The sequence below is a fragment of the Cucumis sativus genome, chromosome 3, assembly GCF_000004075.3.
Source record: "Cucumis sativus cultivar 9930 chromosome 3, Cucumber_9930_V3, whole genome shotgun sequence".
NCBI classification, from domain to species: Eukaryota; Viridiplantae; Streptophyta; class Magnoliopsida; order Cucurbitales; family Cucurbitaceae; genus Cucumis; species Cucumis sativus.
In genome coordinates this window covers 7,863,029-7,883,854 of record NC_026657.2, presented here as the reverse complement: position 1 = coordinate 7,883,854, position 20,826 = coordinate 7,863,029, and the positions used below count along the sequence as shown (strand labels likewise).

Sequence of the window (20,826 nt, the reverse complement as noted above, 5' to 3'; positions counted from 1 at the left end):
TTAAATATCATGTGCTACCCAGCCAGCTTCAATCCAATTTTCTCATGAAATAAGCTACTTTTTAGAAGAAAAGGGAGGATCGATCAACATTGGCCAACGGCCCTGCAGATTTTAATACAATCCAATGTTCACAACAGAAATTTTAATCTGGAAACAGAGGTCATATTACAGAGAAAATCTTCAACTTAACCATCCGTAAATATAACATCACAATGCAATAATCTCCGGGAGGGGTACGCGGATGGGGAGTTCAAAAGGTTGCTGAATCATTCAATCAATCGAGAAACCACTAAACTAATCTTCTCGGAGATTCATGTATTCACGTCGAAGACCATCAGCATTAAGAACAACGATTTCGAGTTTGTCACCCTGTCGATAAATAACATTTCAGAGTTGGAATTTACATACTCATAATAAGGGAATGTATTATATAAATAGTGGAAGAGAATTACGGTGTAGATATCCCTCTCGGTAGCAGATGCAAAAACGGTTTTCACCAGGTCAATTGCTTCAGCTTCTGAAAGAGGCGTTGAAGAATCCTGTTCATAAAAATTTGGTTGAGATATAGAGATACTGAGGAGAATAGGAGTGCATGCCAAAATAGGAAAAAACAGTGAAGTCAACACGGCCGAGATAGAATGGGTGAATTCAACTTTGAACTATCAATACCAGAGGCAACGTAAACCTCGTGTGCGCCACACGAGCACACGAGGAGGACTAACGTGATGGAGAGGGTGGAGGGTAATGGGCTCCTTTCAGGTACGCATACACTTCATATATACATACATAAAGGAGCACTGCATGGATTGTGGGGCTAATGTAATTTCAGAGAGATAAGAGCTCTCAGCTCTCGAATGTCCAAGTTTGTCACCTAATAGAGCATTTCCTGTTTTCTTACTCCCAATGGTTCTATTGATATTCTTTCTGTTTTCTTACTCCCAAAAATAACAAGAATAAATATTTGGTTAAGTTTGGAAATCTATTGGGTCAGTCTAATTTTTGCCAGAAGGGGGGAAAGCATCGACACCATTTTTTTCTTGAGCCAATGGCTCGATATGTCATATCCATGTGCATTCTCCGATGGAAGGGTAAGAGATAATACCTGTGCAGGCAATAATAGAGGGCTTGGAGACTTCAGTTGGTTATCTAAAAAGGGGGTAATTAGGGTGGAGCCCGAGCCCTGGGCACTGTATCCAACTCTTTCATATGAACCAACAGCATCATAGGTGAAGACACAACCCTTTCCTATTTTTCCAAGAAGAAAATAACTAGTCAGTGGGAAAGTGACATAAAACTGAAACCACAAGCAGGGAAGTCATGTACCTTCGCTATCAAGCCCACCCAAAACATTAAAAGCATAATAAGGAAAGAACCGTTTGTAGTACAATGTATTTGAGAGCAGTTGAGCCATCGCAGGACAGCTCATTTGCTTGTTGTGCTGATGTTGGTAGATCTGAAAGTGGGGGAAGTAATGTATGAGACATCAAAATAATGAATCTTATTCCAATCCTCCATCCCAAAATTTCTATTTCTATAAAATAGATTATAAACTTAACAACTTAAATTGACAAGATGTTTTGTCCATCAGCTTGTCCCAAAATTAGTCCAATTTAGAGTTAAAGTAATAAATTTATACCAACAATTTCACTTCAACTTTTGAAGCAACCATTGTACATTTTTCAAAGAAAAATGACATTCCATTATGAATCAAATTAGTTTATGCATTAAAAACTAGGGATATGAAGCCCAACGTGAAGAGGGCATATACATTAAAATGGATACAAACCGCAAAACTTGTTAAAGAATAAATAATAGAAAATCACAACAGAAACGTTAAGATAAGAGTCGCTTCACTATTAAAATCATTAAAAAGATCAAAACATCATTGTGATATTGAAAAACACAAATGAATGTGTCAACTAAATACAAAAGGATAGGAACAAAATGTCACATGGGAAGCATGGTATTAGAATCTTAAAAACAGTGCTCCTAATCACAAGGTACAGGTTTGGCACCTCACCTTGAAAAGGTGAGGCTAAAAAAGCTCGCACCTTTTGTGAAGACCCAAGGCACATAGTCATAGCCCTCCACATTGGGGTATTTCAATATTTAAAAAAACACGTAAATATTTTGAATTTTTCTTCTTTAGTAACGAAAAAAATAAAATTCACTGAGCCTAAATGTAAAATCTCTTGTGTCAACGGGTCATTTTTTTCTTATTTCCTCTCCAACTATTGTTTCTCTTCTTTATGTAGTTCTATATAAAGTTCGCCTCACCAAAGAAGGAAAAGAAACGCACTGTATTTGGTTGAAACAAGTGCAGTGTAAAATATATAGCAATAATTCAAGGGCAGTGTATAATATATAGCAATAATTCAAGCCTATTACAAGGGAAGCTACAAAATCAGGTATAAAATTACAAAAAGGAGTCAAATCATCAAAGAGATCAATCCTCAAGTTGAAACAAGTAACCCACACAATACCGAACTCCCAAAAGATAAAAACAATTAGGTGCATCAAAAACTCAAAGCCTTGTAAAACAAACTCTATAATATAGCATTTAGCTAATATGCATCAAAGAGATCAACTTAAGAAGATATTTTCATTCAGATAGAAGTCTCACCAAATGCCTAGCTGACAAAGCCTTTTGTAAGGCTTTCACATCAGCTTGAAAACCAGAAGAGGCCAGCACAGCTTTGTCAGCCCTGCAACATTAAGAATTATAAATAAACTTTTGATATTCATGAGTGTCTGGCCATCTTGCATGCATCTCAACTAATCTCACATGACAATTCGTCTGACCTTACTACAACATTTGGGTGTCGGTTTTCGAAGAAAATTAATTCTTACATAGGTTGTCATCATGAATCATGGACTGAATCAATGACCTCTTAGTTAACTATTAAGACTATGTCTACTTTTTTACCACTGAGCCAATCCATGACAGCGCAACAGAAAAAGGTAAGCATATGTGTGGGTAAGTGATCTTTTAGGTGAGTGAAGTATCCAAGTAACATAAGTAAAAAAATTATGATGTGAAACCCTTAACATGGAACTAGCATGATCGAGAACTCATATTAGATGAAGCTCAACGACAAAATATGGGGAAATCTTACGGAAAAAATTGAGGAAATCAAATGACAATGGCATAGCCGCATAGCGTAAATAAAGAAAACAAAACATCAGCCACTTGAATTTCATTCTAATTTGTAATATATCTGAACAGCAGAATCCATCAACACGCACGAGAGTTGAAAAATAATGGGGTTTTTTTTCCTTTCTATCCAAAAAAGAGAGACTCACTTCCACATTTAAAATTAGCTCCTTGAAATAAAGTTAGGATGCACGAGATAGTGTCTCCCAAATCATTTCCCGACAGTTTACAATACACAAAAAACACAAGTAGTAAACTCAGCATTCAACGCTCCATCAATCCTTTAAAGAATGCATCTCCAAGACTTTCGTGAGATTCTGTTGATACCACCTAAGGATCCATAACCCCTCCAAGGCAAAAACAAAACAACGAAATGACAAAATTTCCAAGAGCACAGCTGCACACTTCAAGTAATCAGGCACCAATTTCATTCAAATGCCAATCCACCTACTATTACACCCCAATGGGTAAGTGATCTTTTAGGTGAGTGAAGTATCCAAGTAACATAAGTAAAAAAATTATGATGTGAAACCCTTAACATGGAACTAGCATGATCGAGAACTCATATTAGATGAAGCTCAACGACAAAATATGGGGAAATCTTACGGAAAAAATTGAGGAAATCAAATGACAATGGCATAGCCGCATAGCGTAAATAAAGAAAACAAAACATCAGCCACTTGAATTTCATTCTAATTTTTGTAATATATCTGAACAGCAGAATCCATCAACACGCACGAGAGTTGAAAAATAATGGGGTTTTTTTTCCTTTCTATCCAAAAAAGAGAGACTCACTTCCACATTTAAAATTAGCTCCTTGAAATAAAGTTAGGATGCACGAGATAGTGTCTCCCAAATCATTTCCCGACAGTTTACAATACACAAAAAACACAAGTAGTAAACTCAGCATTCAACGCTCCATCAATCCTTTAAAGAATGCATCTCCAAGACTTTCGTGAGATTCTGTTGATACCACCTAAGGATCCATAACCCCTCCAAGGCAAAAACAAAACAACGAAATGACAAAATTTCCAAGAGCACAGCTGCACACTTCAAGTAATCAGGCACCAATTTCATTCAAATGCCAATCCACCTACTATTACACCCCAATGGACAATCTTCAGATAAGTTGCCGCTCATTTCGTTCAAAACTCCATCCAACTATTACCCTGAGTGAACTCTAAAACCGAGAAGTCTATCCCCAACTAACACCCACAAAAACGTAAAATAAACCCAAACCCCGTAGACAACCGTAGAATTCGGAAAACGAATCCGAAACTCAACTAAACTTAAGAATTCAAATTCCAAAAAGAAAGTTAAAATTCGATGAGAGATTGACATACAGCTTACAAATTTTGGAGTAATCGCGAGTGAGAATGTTGTAACCCGTAGACAACCGTGTATCAGCGGCGATTACACAGTAATCGGCACCGGCAATCGCAACACAGGATCTGCAAAAAGCTTGTCAGTGATTCACAACGGATAATAAAAACATCGTAACACTGCATAGAGAAAGAGAGAGAAACAGAAAGTACCCGCCATTGTTGTCGTAAGGAGACCAGTTAGCTTGCTGCTTCGTCATGTCGAATAGGGCAGATGAAAAAGCGAAAGCGTTCTTGAGGGAAGAGGAACTTAACAAAGCAAAGACACAAAACTTGGTCTCTGGGTTTATAGCTTTCTCGCTTCTTTTTCTTCTTTAGATCTCACGGTGTCTTTTCCCTCAAGAAAAAAATGAAATGGAACTTAAAAACCAAACGACGGCGTTTACCGGGGCCCAACCCACAGATTTAAGTGGGCTATTCTCATAAATTTGGGCTGCTCATTCACACTATAAGGCCCAAGTTTTTTATCAATGTTCCAATTATTTTTATTGAGATAAATATGAGTTTTAACCAAACTAACCTTTTCATTTTAATTTTGGGTTTCTTTTAAAATATAACAAATTTAGAACAAAGTTTATTTTTTAACTTAAGTATTTTTTATTTTGGCTTTCATTTGGTATTTATGAATTTCCATTTAAGAATTGAATGTTTTTCTTAATTATATTAATTTTATGTGTATTGTTGCATATTCATTTAATTCATAATATTCTTTTTCATTCTGTATTTAATGCATAATTTATTTTTAAAAAATTCATTTTTTCTCTTTTAATCAGTTTTTTTAGTTCGTTTTCTTTCATTTCAGATTTCTTCAACCCAAACTATATCATTTTAATTTTAAGTTTTCTTTTTTATATGCATTTCTTTTTTATGTTTTATATAAATATATACATACGCATTTTAAATATATACGAGATGGTTTCAAATAAATTTAGTGTTTATGTGTCAAATGGATTCGGAACAAACATAAAAGTTAGATTATTCAGGTGATACATACCTTATTAAAATGTATACTCCACATACTTGGTCATATATGTATTTACACACACTTGTTTATATATTTATTTACTTATTTTTAAATATATATAATATCTTAAACAATTCTTATAAATAATGAAAATATAATGTTGGACACAAGTGTAATATCTACTTTGTTAACCCTTCATTTCTTATTAGATTTTTGCCCAATTGATTTTTTTGTTACTTATGATTGGAGCCAAGAATAACAAACTTTCATACAAGATATGAACTATCTTAGAAGTTCTAAAAGTATAAGAACTCAATAGAAATTAATATGAACAAAAATTATAATTCAACCTTTTTATTTTAAGATATACACACACACATACATATAAAGAAAGATGATCACATGGAAGCCAATCCATTGGCTGTTGGAAAGGAGGGCAAATCCTACTTTTCTTGTGACATAATTGGCATTTATCACAAGAAAAAACTGAAGGAAAAGAGAAGAATGCATTTTAGAAAAACAAAAACAACCTGCCATTTCCAAACAAACCAGCAGCATTCACTTCCAAACATACAAAAACTTTGCATAAAAGAACAAAATTGTCAAAAATAGGTGAGAGAAAAAAAAAACAGAGGTCCTTCATTCATTACAACCATCATCCTAATAACAGGTACAGAAGAAAAACCAAACTAAATCAGACATGTCCTAATTAATCATGATTAAGAAAAATGTGTGAATCTAACAATTGAAAGTTGGTAATGAAACTTTCCTAATTCTCACTGTGGTGGTGGATAATAGTTAAATCTCAGATGGTAATGTTGGTAAGAACAATCAGAAAGCCTACTAGATCATATAAGATCAATGTGGTCAGCAGGGAGATTATCTGATGCTGTTTTCTTTTCTATTGTTTTTGGTAAGCAACTAATTAGATTAGCCTGGCAGCGATATATTGATGTCGGTAGGGGAATTTCTCGGCTCCTGCAAGGAATGCACAGCAGCGTTGGTACCCCAAGTATCTCTTTGAAAAGGCGAAGGAGCAAAACCAGCTGGTTTTAATGGCCCGGGATTTTGCACACCGTTCCCATTTAAATTGTCTTCTGTGTCGGCATTGGTAGTCGGCATAGTGGTGGGTGGTGCCATGCTCGGGACTGAACCAGGGGCTGCAGTTGGTATCGACTCGGGTTTCTGCTTTTTTACCTTCTGCTGCTCCTGTTGGCTAGTTGGTAGGAAACTCCCCACTACAACCTAAATTTAGAGAAAAGTTCAATATAACTATTCCAAGGAAAGCCTACATGTTTTGCTTCTTCACATTATGGTAATAAAAAAGAAGTTTGATACCTGAACTGGGCCTGCAGCTATGAGTAAACCAGCTACCCCTCCCCCAACAACACGACCGTCGGGGCTTGCCAAGGAGACACTCATCCCACCCGTCCTGCTTCTTGTTCCTTGATTTTCAGTAGGCATGAATGATCCAGACAAAGAAAGTATCTCGAATCGACCCTGGCAATAATAATCCCTATTAATCATTCGGACAGAAACAACAAATAGTTCATTTACATACACAACAATTCAATAAGACCAATTCCCATTTTGATTTTCGGTCCTGCATTCTCATCTTATAGAAAGGTTTGAACTTTAGAAGATTAGTTAGACTTGGCATACCTCATATGTTAAGGTACCACCCGAAGAATCGGGCTGCCGAAGAGTAACATTAGAAATTACTCCGTTGGCAGAAAGAATACAGATTGCTCGAGGACCTTGTTGGGAGAACGATATGATCTTCATAGTGACGTCCTTTTCAACAGCCAAACATCCAAAAAAAGAAAAACTACGTTATTCAATTATCACGTCTGTAGAGAGATCGGTATGGGAAATAATAATGCATGAGATATTTTTATTGTTTGGGCTATCTGGATTGAGAAAATAACAAGATTTTTAAGCAGAGAGAGAGATCATGTAAGAGGAACTCTAGGAGGTGTACTCATCGTAGCTATTGGTTCATACTCTTGTGCATTTGATTTTGTAGGACTAAAACTCCTTTTATTAGTTACTTATGTGCAACTTCTTGTCCTTTTCTTTTTTTGATAGACCGATTTTGCATTTTTGTTCTCAACGAAAGTTCGGTTTCTTGCCAAAAGATAAAATCCATGAAGACATTTGATATAGTTAGACTTTATCTCAGGTTACAAATATAGGTATCATAAACTGAAGAGATTACACAAATAATAGACATGGAACCTAATGGCTTGTTTGGGAGACTATTATCAAATCAATACAGGTTTTTTTTTCTTTAAAGAATGATAATCAATTAACTAGTCAAGTTAAAACTATGGTCCACTAGAAATCACAAGATAGAGATACAAATTGAGGGAAAGTAAACTCTAATTACCCTAAAAAAGGTCGAGAAAAAACACATTAAAATAAAATTTTAAGAAGAAACCAAGCCGAAACAAAACAAAATTTACTTCCCAAAAGCAAGTTCTTGCCAAAACAGTGTTTCAAAAACAAACCCTAACAACCATTTAAGCATTCAACCACTGACCTAAGAGATTGAAAGAGCTAAATTTCTACTACAAGCTAAAATAGCTTCAAGAGAAGCCATATCCAAAACTTGTAACTTGAACTTATAATTCTCGATCGTTTCAACACAAGGAGGAAAAAACTGAGGACGGAGATAAAGGGGCATGAATTGTAGCAATGATACATAGTAGATATTAGGTATAAGTACGAACACACGTTCCTTTTATTCCTATTTTCTGTAATGAAAGTACCTCGCCAGCATTGACCGTAATGATATGAGGCATGAAATTTGTCCCAACTGCACACGCATTCCATTCTCCTGTTGTAATTGATGGGGAAGAAATATCATTTCAGAATACCAAAAGTTGAAAGCAAATAAGGTGAGTCAAGAGCTCCAATAACGCTCCACAGTTGAATGTTTGTGTAGCAAGAGTAGAACAACAACCCTCCTTTTCCATAGATAGAATGCAAAAACTATCTATGGAACAAGAAAAGGAAACTAAGACTTTCCAAGAGAAAACGATAATCAAAGACTTGACCCACCGGCTAGCTAGATTACTTGCATATTTAGCTCACTTACTAAAAACAGATTGGCATGAACAACAAAGATCCCAAACTGAGTACCATGATCAAGTACTTGGGATAAATCATCTTTCAGTGTGGTTGGATATTTGTTACACCACAATCCCAGGTTCATCGAGAAGCCATAACCACAAGGCATGTAAGTATAAATTATCACAACAAAAACTTGGGTTGTCTCAGTCAAATTATCTTCTTCTCAATGATCCAAATGGCCGAGATTTGAGGCAAATGAGTCCATAAAAGGATCTAAAAATTGCTTTCGTCAGTTGGATTCTTTCCAGTTCAACTAAAAATACCTAATCCTTTTTTAACATAAAATAACAAACCTACTTATAACAAGACAAAGATTCCTAGCCTAAGAGAAGAGCCAAATGGTGGCAGTAAGATTTTCCATATGTATATAATATATTCAACACATTAAATCGTAAACAATTTTAGAAAGAAAAACAAGCGTTAACAAAAGTAGAAGACATGCTAGAATCCAAAAATAGCTAGATATACGACGCGACGACATTTATACCGCTGCGTCATTTATACCAATCTCAAAAGACTAAAAGGGCTTTTTCGTAACTTAAACAAGATTCAAGAATTCGACCTACTATAAATACCCAAGAGATTGTCATATTGATGACCATCTAAGAAAGGAAGATGTTTAAACTGCTTTAAATATGATTTGACCTACTTGAACTATATCTTACACTAACATAACCTACACTTTTAGTTGGACATGATCTTTTTTTTTTCAGGGTTCACACACTGTAATTTATAATCATTAATGTCTGATGCAAAACACAGTCATAATCAAACTCCAATGTGGAAAAAAATTGATTGAAATACAACTCAAATCAAAAGTTCAGATACGACAATCAATCCAGCTAATTGGTGCATTTCAAAGAAGTCAAATCGTTCTAACCGTTACCGTTAGCGGAGGAGTTTCTATTTCTCACAAAACTTTCAGCTCGTGTAACCTATATTCGAATCTACAACTATTATCAAGCAATGCCAAAAATAACTCTGAGAAAAGCTCAATCGCTCAGCATTAACTTATGATCTACATGCATGACTTTAAACTAATTTTCAGATCAAGAATCTACAGAGAACAAATGGATTGACTAAAAAAACAAAAAAAGATGACAATTTTATTCGGAATTTGAAGGAAGTGACAAACAAAAAAAAAAGGCTGTGAGAAGAATATTCTAAGAACCCCTAAAAGGTCAGATCTCAGTATAAAAGCAGCCGTACACATCTTATATGTTGAAGGAGGACATATCCCAACAAGTAAGGTCCCACGTGAATTTTGTAAGCCAAAATTCAAATGGGAATCTTTTTTGAAGAGAAGATATTATATATCCTTCATGATATTCAAAGATCATTTCAAGCAAACCAAATCTCGAACTCACCTCCATTTTTATACACAAACAGAAGCAAACTACAAAGTTGATGAAAACCCAACAAAGATTAAACAAAAATTAGCAGTGATTCTACATCTCTAATGATCCCAAATGATAATTTTTAATTTAATTTTTTTAAAAAAAAAAAAAAAAACCTTGGTTTCCCATTACCTATATATTCCATTCCCATTTTCTTGTGATGCTTGAATTCCGAGCCACCGAGCCGGCCCTTCCCCCGCTTAGTAATGGAGAAGCCACCGGCTGCCGGAGCAGAGGAAGAAAGCGGCAATGGTGACAATGCCATCGTTACCGTTCCATCTGGACCGTATTTTCTAGGTCTACCCCGCTTCTTTTTCCCTGTGGTTCCACTTCCGGGTAGCCCCACGCTTACTGGCGAAGCGGCGACTGTTGGTGAACCGCCGCCGCTTGCCGGCGGCGGCGGGTTATCGGTTCTCGGAGCCACATGATAAGCCGACGGAGCTTCGGCTCCTATCACTGTTACTCCTGCATTTATAGCTTCTCTCTCTTCCATCGCTTTGAACTTCGAATCTTTTGAGGGTTTTTTCTTTTTTTGGTTACACGATTTAGATGCTCATTCCTGCTTTGAAGAAGAAGAAGAAGATTAGTCAATACCATGACAAAATTAAACAAACAGTTCTTACCTCATTTTTTAAGACTTAACAAGAACAATAATAGAAGAAACCAAAAAATCCCCTTCACTCTACGATGAATAACACGAACAAGGAAGTAAAGTAAAATCAAACAATCCATCAAACCTAAGAAAACAAAGTCACTCAACAATACATGATCATGCAGAATATTGCGAAGAAAATGAAAGAAAAATCCACCGCCAATTCCGACCAGAACTTTCCGCCGCCGTCGAACGATCTAAACTCTTATTACACTCAACCACAAAATTACCAAACAAACAGAAATTCAAAAACAAACACACACCCAACAAACAAAAAAAAAACAGTTAGTTATCACTCGACATTTTATAGAAAATAAAGAAATCAAAAGGCAATAAAATGAACAAACAAAAAATGGAAGAATCAAGAAAAATTGCGACGAAGGACTAAGAGATTACGACCTATGACAGAAATAACTTCCTTTCACAGTGCTGCACTGCCCCAAAAGCCAAAACGACTTCGTTTTCTGTCAGGATTTTTACCTCGCTTTCGGAAACAAAGCTTCTTCCGAGATACAAGGAAGAAGAAACAATCGCTAGATTTCTGAAGAACAAAAAAAATTAAAAAGAAAAAAAAAATTAAAAATAAATCTGTTTGTTTCCTGAGAAAATAACAGCCGCCGGAAAGTAACGACCGGCCAGTGGTTCCAGGCCAGAGCTGTCTGAAACACAAACCACTTGAGAAAGCAAAAGGGGAAAGCAAAGTAAATAACAAAATTAAAATTTTCAAAAATAAAAAATAAAAAAGTTGAAAATGGAGAATATAAAATAAAGAAATTTATAATTACATTTTTATAAGATCAAGATTTTTCTTTCTTCTTTTCTTTTTTTTTTTTTGCCTGTATTTTTTAAAATAATAATTAAACGCTAAACCCGATAAAATTACAATCTGGTTAATGAAAAATTTCACGTCCGATATAAATTAAAAAGAAAAAAAGAAAAAGAAAAAGAAAATTATATTTTTATTATTGATGACTTTGAGAAAAAGAAAAAGTAAAATAATAATGGAAAAACATATATAATAATAAAGAAATAGGGTTAAAAATTTTACGGAAAAAGAAAAGTGAAGAGAGAAAAAGTAAACGAATTTGTTAAAATACATTAATTTTGTTTCTATTAAAAGCTGCAAAGGCAGCAAAGGTTAGTGTTAGCGGGCCGACCTTTTTGTTGCCGCTGACCTGCTTTTTGTCTTTTTCTCAACAAATCAAATTTCTTTCTTTCTATTTTATGCCGTTAAATTCGCTTTTAATTACTAAACTTGCCATCCAAATACTCTAATCTAATCTAATTCATCTAATTATCTTTCTCATTTCTTACATCATACAATTTATACAGATATTTACGAATATAAAAATAATAATAATAATTTATCAAAACAATTTAACAAAATATTTACAATAATTTTCTATTGTGTTTGTGTTTTTGTTATCTAGAGTAAATAGCTTCTCAATTTTTTAAATTTAAAATAATATCTATTAATCACAATAATTAATATAGATATAAATATAATAGACTTTGTTATTATTTATAAATATTTTAATTTATTTTTTTATTTTTAAAAATGTTGATTTTTTTACTATTGGAATTTTGAATTTAATGTTCCTATTTTTCATATAATTTTGTCTTTTATAAACCATACCATCTACAATTGGACATGTGGTGTGAAAATTCAAACTTGCTAATTTTGGAAATGTGTTTCAGCCTTATGTAGATTTTTCTTTTGAAATTTTACATTTTCATATTAGTGTTAGAAATTTAAAATTTGTTGTATAGGAGACTCTGTTCCACTCATTAGACTATTGTTTGAGTTTTGAGTTCAAATACTTTTAATCTGATATTTGACGTTTTGAATAATAAATAATTGAGTCTCGTTAAATTCACATTTGTTATAGTTGTATTATTTACATGACTTTTCTATTTAAAAAAAATGCATAAGATTTATATTTTTAATAAAATTGTTATATTTCGTCTGTCTAAACATTGTCGTGTAAATTTGTGTATTAATTTTTTTTGTTTACATTTCTTCCATTTTTATTTTTTTGTTGTTAATGTTTCAATTTGATAAGTTGTGTGAATCAACTTATATTACAATTAAACGATAATTGTATTTAGGATTTGAGGTTTTTAAAAAATAAATTGACAAACTATTCACAATTCATATAACAAGGCAACTAAAAAACAAAATTTATTACACTCAATTTTTTTTAGAAGGATAAATATTTTGTTAAGTATTATATTTTTTACACTTTTTCATATAAAAAAATTATGATGAGTAAATTTGTAAAACAATGTATGTTACTACTTAAGTCACAAACGTACAACTTCATTCATTTTTTTTTCGATCACGAGTCACAAGAAGTCTAAATTACGAATGTTTGGTATGGGTCAATTTTAAGCTTGGACTTATCATAAAAACATGTTATCGTCATACTAACAGAACTAAATTGGTTATGCATGTTTGTTTATTTCAACAGTCGTAATAAAACTCAATCTATACCTTTTTTCATTATTTAATACGTTACTTCCAAAGGTCAATAGACGACACTTTTTGTCGTATTGAGATTGACTTTTATGACATTTGAGTGTATTAATTATACCAATTTGACAAATGAACTACATTATTAATTGATTGGTTCTTAATGTCTGTGTATTAGAAGCATGTCTTGATAAATTGCAATTACCATTATTGTTTGAAGATGTAAATAAATATAAGAAAAAAAAACCAATATTTTGGCACATCATTTATGTAGAAAGTACAATAATATAGCACCAATGTATTTCAAAGCATGCTATATGTCTAAGAAACTTTATTTCAAATACAATTTGGTTGAAAAATCGATTTTGGCACATTCTTATTCTTGTTCTTATTCGTGTTGACATTAGATTAAGGTAATTTTGTAATATGAGTTAATTTTTAATGTCGAACTCAACCAAGTTTTTCCTTTGCGATAAAAGATCCTATATTATTTTACAAAATAAAATAAAACTAGATTTAAAATTTTAAATTAAATCAATCATTACCAGGGATATAAATATTTGTTACTTCATGGCAATTGATGATTGCCTTTTAGTAGTAAAAATTTTCATAATTTACTTCATGTTTTTTTCAAAAAATAAAAATTAAGTGTAATTGATTTTTGTCTTTTTCACGATAAAGAGTAAATCATTTATTTTTACTAACTAATTTTCTAGTCATTTATAAAAAAACCATTTAGAGTTTTTTTCAAAATTATTATTATTCAAAATAGATATTATATCTTAATTAACAAAATTGTCAAATATTGAAAAATCACTAAATATTTAGAAAACTCATGAATTTTGTTTTGAAAAATTACATTTTAACAAAAATATTTATAATTCATAAAAAAAATTCAACATAATAATTTTTATTTTGCAGAAGTTTAAATAATTTGTCAATTTTTTATATTCAAACAAAATAGTGGTTTTTTTCTATTTGTTTATTTTTCTATAGTTGAAAAAAAGTATTTTAATTAAGTGGGAGTGAAGATGAAGAAATGAGGAGCCGATTACATCACCGGCGGGTGAGGGTAGATTTTGTACAGCCGATGAGCTGGGCGTGGACATGAGTCAACAAAGTAAGATTTGTTATTATTATTTATTTATTTGTCGTTGTTATTGTTATTATTATTATTATTTTGAAAAATAAAGTAAAGATTTATCAGTATGATTGTAAACATATTCAAGAGATTTTGCCTCCCGGATGTTACTTTACTCCTAATAATGATAATAATTCGCGCACAATATGGCATAATTGACAAGTTGAAGTCCATTTTTAATTTCGGTTCACAACTTTTGTTTTACCCTTAACTTTTCCCCATTTTTATGATTTATAGAAATTAACTTAATTATTTTAGTTAACCATTTGTATATAAATAAAAAATGTTTTTCTTAAAATATATATATATATATATTTATTTATAGAACAAAACTATTAAATAATTAATTACACTCGATTTTTTTTATGAAGGTAAATATTTTGTTGACAATTTTACTAAATAAAAATAGATTATGTTAAAATAAGTAGAAAAATATGAGATTGTGATTTGTTGGTGAAGAATTAAATAATCGTTTAGACAGTTGATATTTTATTCGGTGAGTTATACTTAATTTAATCGTCAACTTCAATTATCGTATCCTTTGATAAATTAATTTGAATCCCTCCTACACAAGTGCACACATATAGAAATGACATTTTTTTTTAATACTAACCTAGTTTAATGATGAAAATAATGTGCGGGCAAATGAATCCTTATTGTAGCTCTCTCCAATCACGTGAAAAAAAATAAAATAACGTGTTAAAATTTGTTTAATTAGACAATCAAAATAGTTGTATAAAGATGAATGAATACCACAACGCAGTAAAATATACAAATTTTATCAAAAGAAAAAATAGATCATTTAACAATATTTATGCTTATAAATTTTGTTTTTAGTAGTTTTGTTGTATGATGTGTACGTAATTTACCAATTTTTTAATTTTTGAAAGTATAATTAAGAAAACATTAATGTTTAAATATAATATTTGACAATATTATAACGTATAGATAACAAATTGCATATTTAATTAATTATGCAATTTTGAGAGAACGACTTGCCATTTAAATCAACGTGGATTCGAAAAAGCTATTCTCATTTATCGCAATTAGAACAGTTAAAATAAACTAAAAGTTGGGTCAAATAAACAAATAAATATATAAATATATTCACTGGACTTAGTGAGGTGGCGATAAATGATTGGGTGAATTCTCATTTGGAAAGACAGACAAAAGCGGGGTTGTCGGACAGGTGGTTGAACAATAAATTAACACCTGTACTCACCTGTTTTGATTCGTATATATTTTTTAATCACGAATTATCCTTTTAAATTTATATTGTAAATAAAAAAAATTATAAAAATTATTTACATTTTACACAAAAACAATAAATTTTATCTTTCAATAGTTTTGGTATTTAAAATATAAACGGTTGGTCAAACTTTTTAATTTTTTTTAAATCATAAAAAAGTGAGTTTTTTCAAAAGTAAAAAAATTGACAAACTATTTAAATTACAAAGAACAAAATCATTAAGAGACAAAATTTATTACAATTATATGAAGTGTAAATATTTTTTCAAATGCTATAGAAAAATCTAGTGTAATGAATTTTGTGTTTACTATATATTGAGTGAATAGTTTGTCGTTTTTTTTCAAAAATATAAAAAAAATGATAAACTATTTACATTACATATAACAAAACCACTAAAAGATAAATTTTATTACTATCTTGTTTTTTTAAGTATAAATATTTTTTCAAATGCCATAGAAAAATCAAGTATAATGAATATTGTCTTTATTATATATAGATTTAATAGTTTGTAGTTCTTTAAAAAAACCCTTAAAAGCAAATGTGATGGATAAAGCATCACAACTACAAAAACAACCCAAATTGTTAAATGGCTTATGTGTTTGTTTATTTTATGGGTTATCCGTTCTCCATTGGGGTCGTCTTCATCATGTACTTTTTTCAAAGTTTAAAGAGTTCATTCATGTGCTTTAATTTGATGTTCATCCACGTGGTTAACTTAGTATTTTAAAAGTTTGTAAACAACAATAGTTTTATATATATACATGACAAATACAACAAATTCTTTACAATATATCAACTAACTAGTATACAATAAACAATATAAGATGATAATACAGACATAACATAAAGTTGCAACATTTTCAATAACATTGATGTACAAAATTAAACCTCTCACCCTATACACACCGTACAAAAAACAACAACAGTCGTCAAGAGTGTAACTCAACCAACACATGTATGTATTGAGAACCAAGAGGTTTCAATTTAAAATTTACATGTCCAACTAATTTACCAACATTAAAATATTAATGCGTATAAAACATCTAGATTTAATTGAGATAGTTGTTCGTGAAAAATGATGATTATCAAGTAATATTACTAAAAAAACCATACAAGTATGATAATGTGACTAATACTTTTATTCGACAACTTATCAAATTAAAGTTTATGAACCAACCTATGTTATTTTAAAAGTCTCCAAATTTTATAAACATTAAACATGTTAATATATGGTTTTAATACTTACCTAATTTCATTTCGACAACTTTGAACTTACTTATATACTCACATAAATGTCTTATAGTTTCAAACCAATACATGGTTTAAATATATAACCGGCTCATAGTACATGGTTGGCTAAAATATTAGTTATTTGGATTGCAAAAACTACAACTATAATATACTTTGGAGTTACAATTTCACACTCAAATTTTCAATTGTAAAACGAGGCCTTTGAAAAAAGATATTATTTTGGTAACTACTCAAAATAATTCAAATAAAAACAAGATCACTAAAAAAACGTATTTTTTCTTAAGTCAATCCAAACGAACTAAAAAAAACTAATCATCTACAATAAATATATAAATTGCAAAAAAAAATAAAAAATAGAAAAATTTATAAAATATTAACCGCCTACAGCAACATTTTTAAATTATTTAACTGATATGGTAAGTGATATAAGTCTATTAGCAGTTATCACTAATAAAATCTAAAATTTTGTTATAACTAATAAATATTTAATTTATTTTATTGTTTTGAAAAATGTGATTATATAATGTTAAATATTGAATTTTAATGGATGGATAGGCTAAAAACTTAATTTTTATAACAAAGAAAAAAAATGGTTGGTGTATTTGTAACTTTTGAACGTGCATTTGTTTAAAGAATTAAACATGGTGGACAACGTGGGCAGTGTCTCATGGGGCTTTGGCGCGTGTAAACGTCTAAAAGAGGATTGAAAATTTTAAATATTTCCCTCACTCCGCTCCCGCCTTTTCCTTTTGGTCAAAAACCATTTTATTTTTATTTATTCACATTCATCTAAATTCAAATTAATTAATTAATTAAAAGTTATGTTTATGTAAAAACTATCCATTATACCTTTAAACTTTTAAATTTTAAAATTGAGTTTTTAAATTTATTCAATATTTAAAATTTGACTAGGAATTCAACTACTATCACTTGTGATAGAGGTGAATATCGGTAGATGTCTATCAAATTTACATAATTATAACGTTAATTACAACTATACTTTCAAACTTACATGATTGTACAAGTTTGATAATTCAACTTTTACCATTAGTGGCAAAGGTGAGTATCGATTGATCATAGTCTACCTTTTTTTACCAATTTTCCACCATACTTATTATGGTCAATTTAGTAAATGTTCAAATCAACTTCTATTATGAAAGAGTACAAAACAATCGTTGGTCAACCGACCGATCGGTTCAAACATTTGGAATCTTTAAAAATGTTGTCGATTCGAATGTTTCTCAAACCAACCACCTTCGATTCGATCGATCTTGGTCGGTCAACTCTGTTATTTGGTCTATCATGTTCACTCTTAATTTGCGAGTCTAATTTATAAAAATAAACCTAATTATTACGATTGAATGGTCGGTAGTGTAAATGCAAGTATATTATATACTCTAAGATGATTTTTAAATTTTACCCTAAAATTTTAATAAAGTAAAGGGGGGGTGCCGCAGCGGGCGTGACATACTTTCCCCGGCCTCGGCTTTATATTTGCCTCGCATCTCACATCCCCAACCCCTATATTTCCTTTTCTTCTCTTTTCTTTTCTTTTTTTTTTCCCCTTATTTTAATTTTGGCGTTACTTTTTAGGCACCAATTTTGTCTCACATTTATAACTTTTCCATTATTATTCTATAAAAATAAAATAATAGTAATAGTAATAATAATAATATCCATTATTCAATCCTCCTTCTCTTATTTCTTAATTTAAATTATGTGTAATTTTTTTTTAAAGTAAGTACAGCTGGTAAACCAATAATAATAAATGCCCTAACCAAGAAAAAGGATTGTGTGTATGTATATATATATATATGGTAAACTGTAACTTTTATTCACGTGGTCAGTGAGAGACTATTTTGAATAAATAAGGCTGTAAATAACATTATTTACTAAATATTTTATATTTTAAAGGTTAAATTAGGTGGTTGAAGTATACAATATACCACAATCTTATACTTTTATTTGTTTACTTTCAAATATTTGCTGAATGTATTTTAAAAGTTGAAATATAGGAGAGAAAAAACGACACATTTATCGTAAATATGTTTGTTCAAATAAATTTCATATCAATTTTTGTTATAATATCATAACTCATCTATCTTATAGGACAATGTGAGATCTTCGACACTTAAAAATATCATTTTATAGATTATAAAAATATCAATTAGAATATAATTTTTGTTTGGGTGTATTTTCAATTTTAGTGAATGTATTTTAAAGTCTAGTTTCAATAATTATAGTACAATGTAACAAAACAAATTCAATTTTGAAAAACCAAAAAAGAAAAAAGAAAATAAAAGCATGGAATAACATGTCTCACGTATGAGAATGACACCAATCGTTAATAAAACTCATCTAAATTTAACATAATACATAACAGTTACGTTTATAAAAACAATATTATAGAGATTTCAATATAATAACTCCTTGAAATCAATGTAACCCAAATATTTATCAAATATAGCAAAGTATCTGAACAACAATTAACTATGGTCAATATTTTTGCATTTTTATAAATACTTAAAAAATAAAGTTTTGTCAAATAAAATGATTTCTTTTTTATTATATTTAATAAAATGTATTAATTCCTTAGAAGAAATTAGAAACAAAATAAAATTTATATTTTATTTGGTGGAAATAGGGATATTATATTTTTAGGGAAGACAAGAGTAAGAGTCTTCTTTCCTTGTCGGTCTCCTTCCCTAATTCTTCTTTGTTCAATAATTCACCCGTATTATATAGCGTGACATCAAATTACAACCAAATATTTGTCAATATATAATACAAACAAATATAAATAAATACAAATCAATTTATACTTATATGTATATATATGTGTCTATGTATACATTTTTTTATTTTAGTTCAAATATTTTAAAATCTTATAGGTTTCTTTTTCCTAGTTTCGAGTTTTGATTTTAACTTTGTGTTGTCTTTCTATAAATAACAGTTTAAAGTTTGAATCTTGTTTTAATTTAGTGATTGTATTTTAAAATCTAAACTGTAAACACTAGGGATCGTTTGTTGGTTAGAAATGTAGATGACTGCAATCTTAGATGTCTAGGATTATAGATATATAAAATCACAGATATTCGATGTCTTTAGATTTACGTGTTGGTATTGTATGAATATTTTCTTTTATATATGTGGAGATTATTTGTTATTGCTACGTTTGTATAGTTTGATTTCTATTAGGGAATGTTTTAAATTTGCATAATGTTTAAACAATATCCCTACAACTATTTATTGATTTATAATTAATTTGATATAGTTTAAACATATATAACATGCATTTTTTTTATCAAATTGATTAATACGATTTATATTGATTTTTCTCAACAAAATAATATGTCATAATTAGGTCGTTCTATAAAATAAATATTAAGTTGAATATGATTTAGATGTCCTATGAAACAAACGAACTCTTAACCGTTTAGTAAATATTAGTTTTTAATATAATTAATTAATTTATGGGATGGTAAAAAAATGGAAAAATTGATAAAATATTTAAATTTCTTGATAAATTTGTGTAGAATGAGTTTTTGCAAATATATTGTTTATTATGATCATTATTCTTAAGAAAATGCCTTTTTTTTGTATAACTGTTATAATTAATTTCAAAAGGTCAAATTATAACTATTTTAAATTAATTATTAAACATTAAGACAATAATTGAAAACGAGTATATAATGACAAATTGAGGTAGTAAACAGTGTAAAAATCAAAACCTTAATAACCATACAAATATTTAAATATCGAATCTTTAAAAGATCACATGCTATAATACCAATCTTACATGCACCGATATCGATCTTAGATAACTGATTGATCTATAATGAGAAAATAATTTAATTATGTATTACGTATCCATTCTAACCTTGAATTTGAATAATTGGAAATCAGTATTGAAGTATGTTTATTGGTAAAACAGTAACAACTACAGCCTTGGAAGGGAAAAAAAATACATACATTCACTTATTGGCTTTGCACGTGCTATACTAATGGAAATTAAAATGGACGTACAA

General features: G+C 30.3%; 2 protein-coding genes and 1 long non-coding RNA gene across 5 annotated transcripts; all 3 read right to left on the bottom strand.

Moving 5' to 3' along the window:
• Nucleotides 1–25: 25 nt before the first annotated feature.
• LOC101213159 (proteasome subunit beta type-1) lies at nt 26–4,862 on the bottom strand. Its single transcript, XM_004133862.3, has 7 exons — nt 4,690–4,862; nt 4,498–4,605; nt 2,624–2,705; nt 1,324–1,453; nt 1,103–1,245; nt 453–539; nt 26–369 (listed from the first exon to the last, which is right to left on the bottom strand). Exons 1-7 carry the CDS (start codon nt 4,734–4,736, stop codon nt 295–297), a joined length of 672 nt encoding a protein of 223 aa, XP_004133910.1. The 5' UTR covers nt 4,737–4,862; the 3' UTR covers nt 26–294.
• LOC116402870 lies at nt 3,045–4,491 on the bottom strand. The gene is made up of 2 exons (XR_004215539.1): nt 4,248–4,491; nt 3,045–3,601 (listed from the first exon to the last, which is right to left on the bottom strand). It is a non-coding gene; the product is annotated as an uncharacterized LOC116402870 (long non-coding RNA).
• A 1,251-nt stretch (nt 4,863–6,113) lies between the features above and the next one.
• Nucleotides 6,114–11,417, bottom strand: LOC101212918 (AT-hook motif nuclear-localized protein 7). 3 transcript variants are annotated; one of them, XM_004133861.3, is made up of 6 exons: nt 11,084–11,417; nt 10,165–10,591; nt 8,272–8,339; nt 7,163–7,294; nt 6,839–7,000; nt 6,114–6,745 (listed from the first exon to the last, which is right to left on the bottom strand). In XM_004133861.3, the coding sequence occupies exons 2-6, from the start codon at nt 10,523–10,525 to the stop codon at nt 6,431–6,433; spliced, it is 1,038 nt and encodes a 345-aa protein (XP_004133909.3). In that variant the 5' UTR covers nt 10,526–10,591; nt 11,084–11,417; the 3' UTR covers nt 6,114–6,430. The 3 variants fall into 3 exon arrangements, with proteins under 3 accessions (XP_004133909.3, XP_031739152.1, XP_031739153.1); XM_031883292.1 differs by lacking the exon at nt 11,084–11,417 and adding an exon at nt 10,798–11,067; XM_031883293.1 differs by lacking the exon at nt 11,084–11,417 and adding an exon at nt 10,798–10,982 and having other exon boundaries at nt 10,165–10,594.
• Between the last annotated feature and the right edge of the window lie 9,409 nt (nt 11,418–20,826).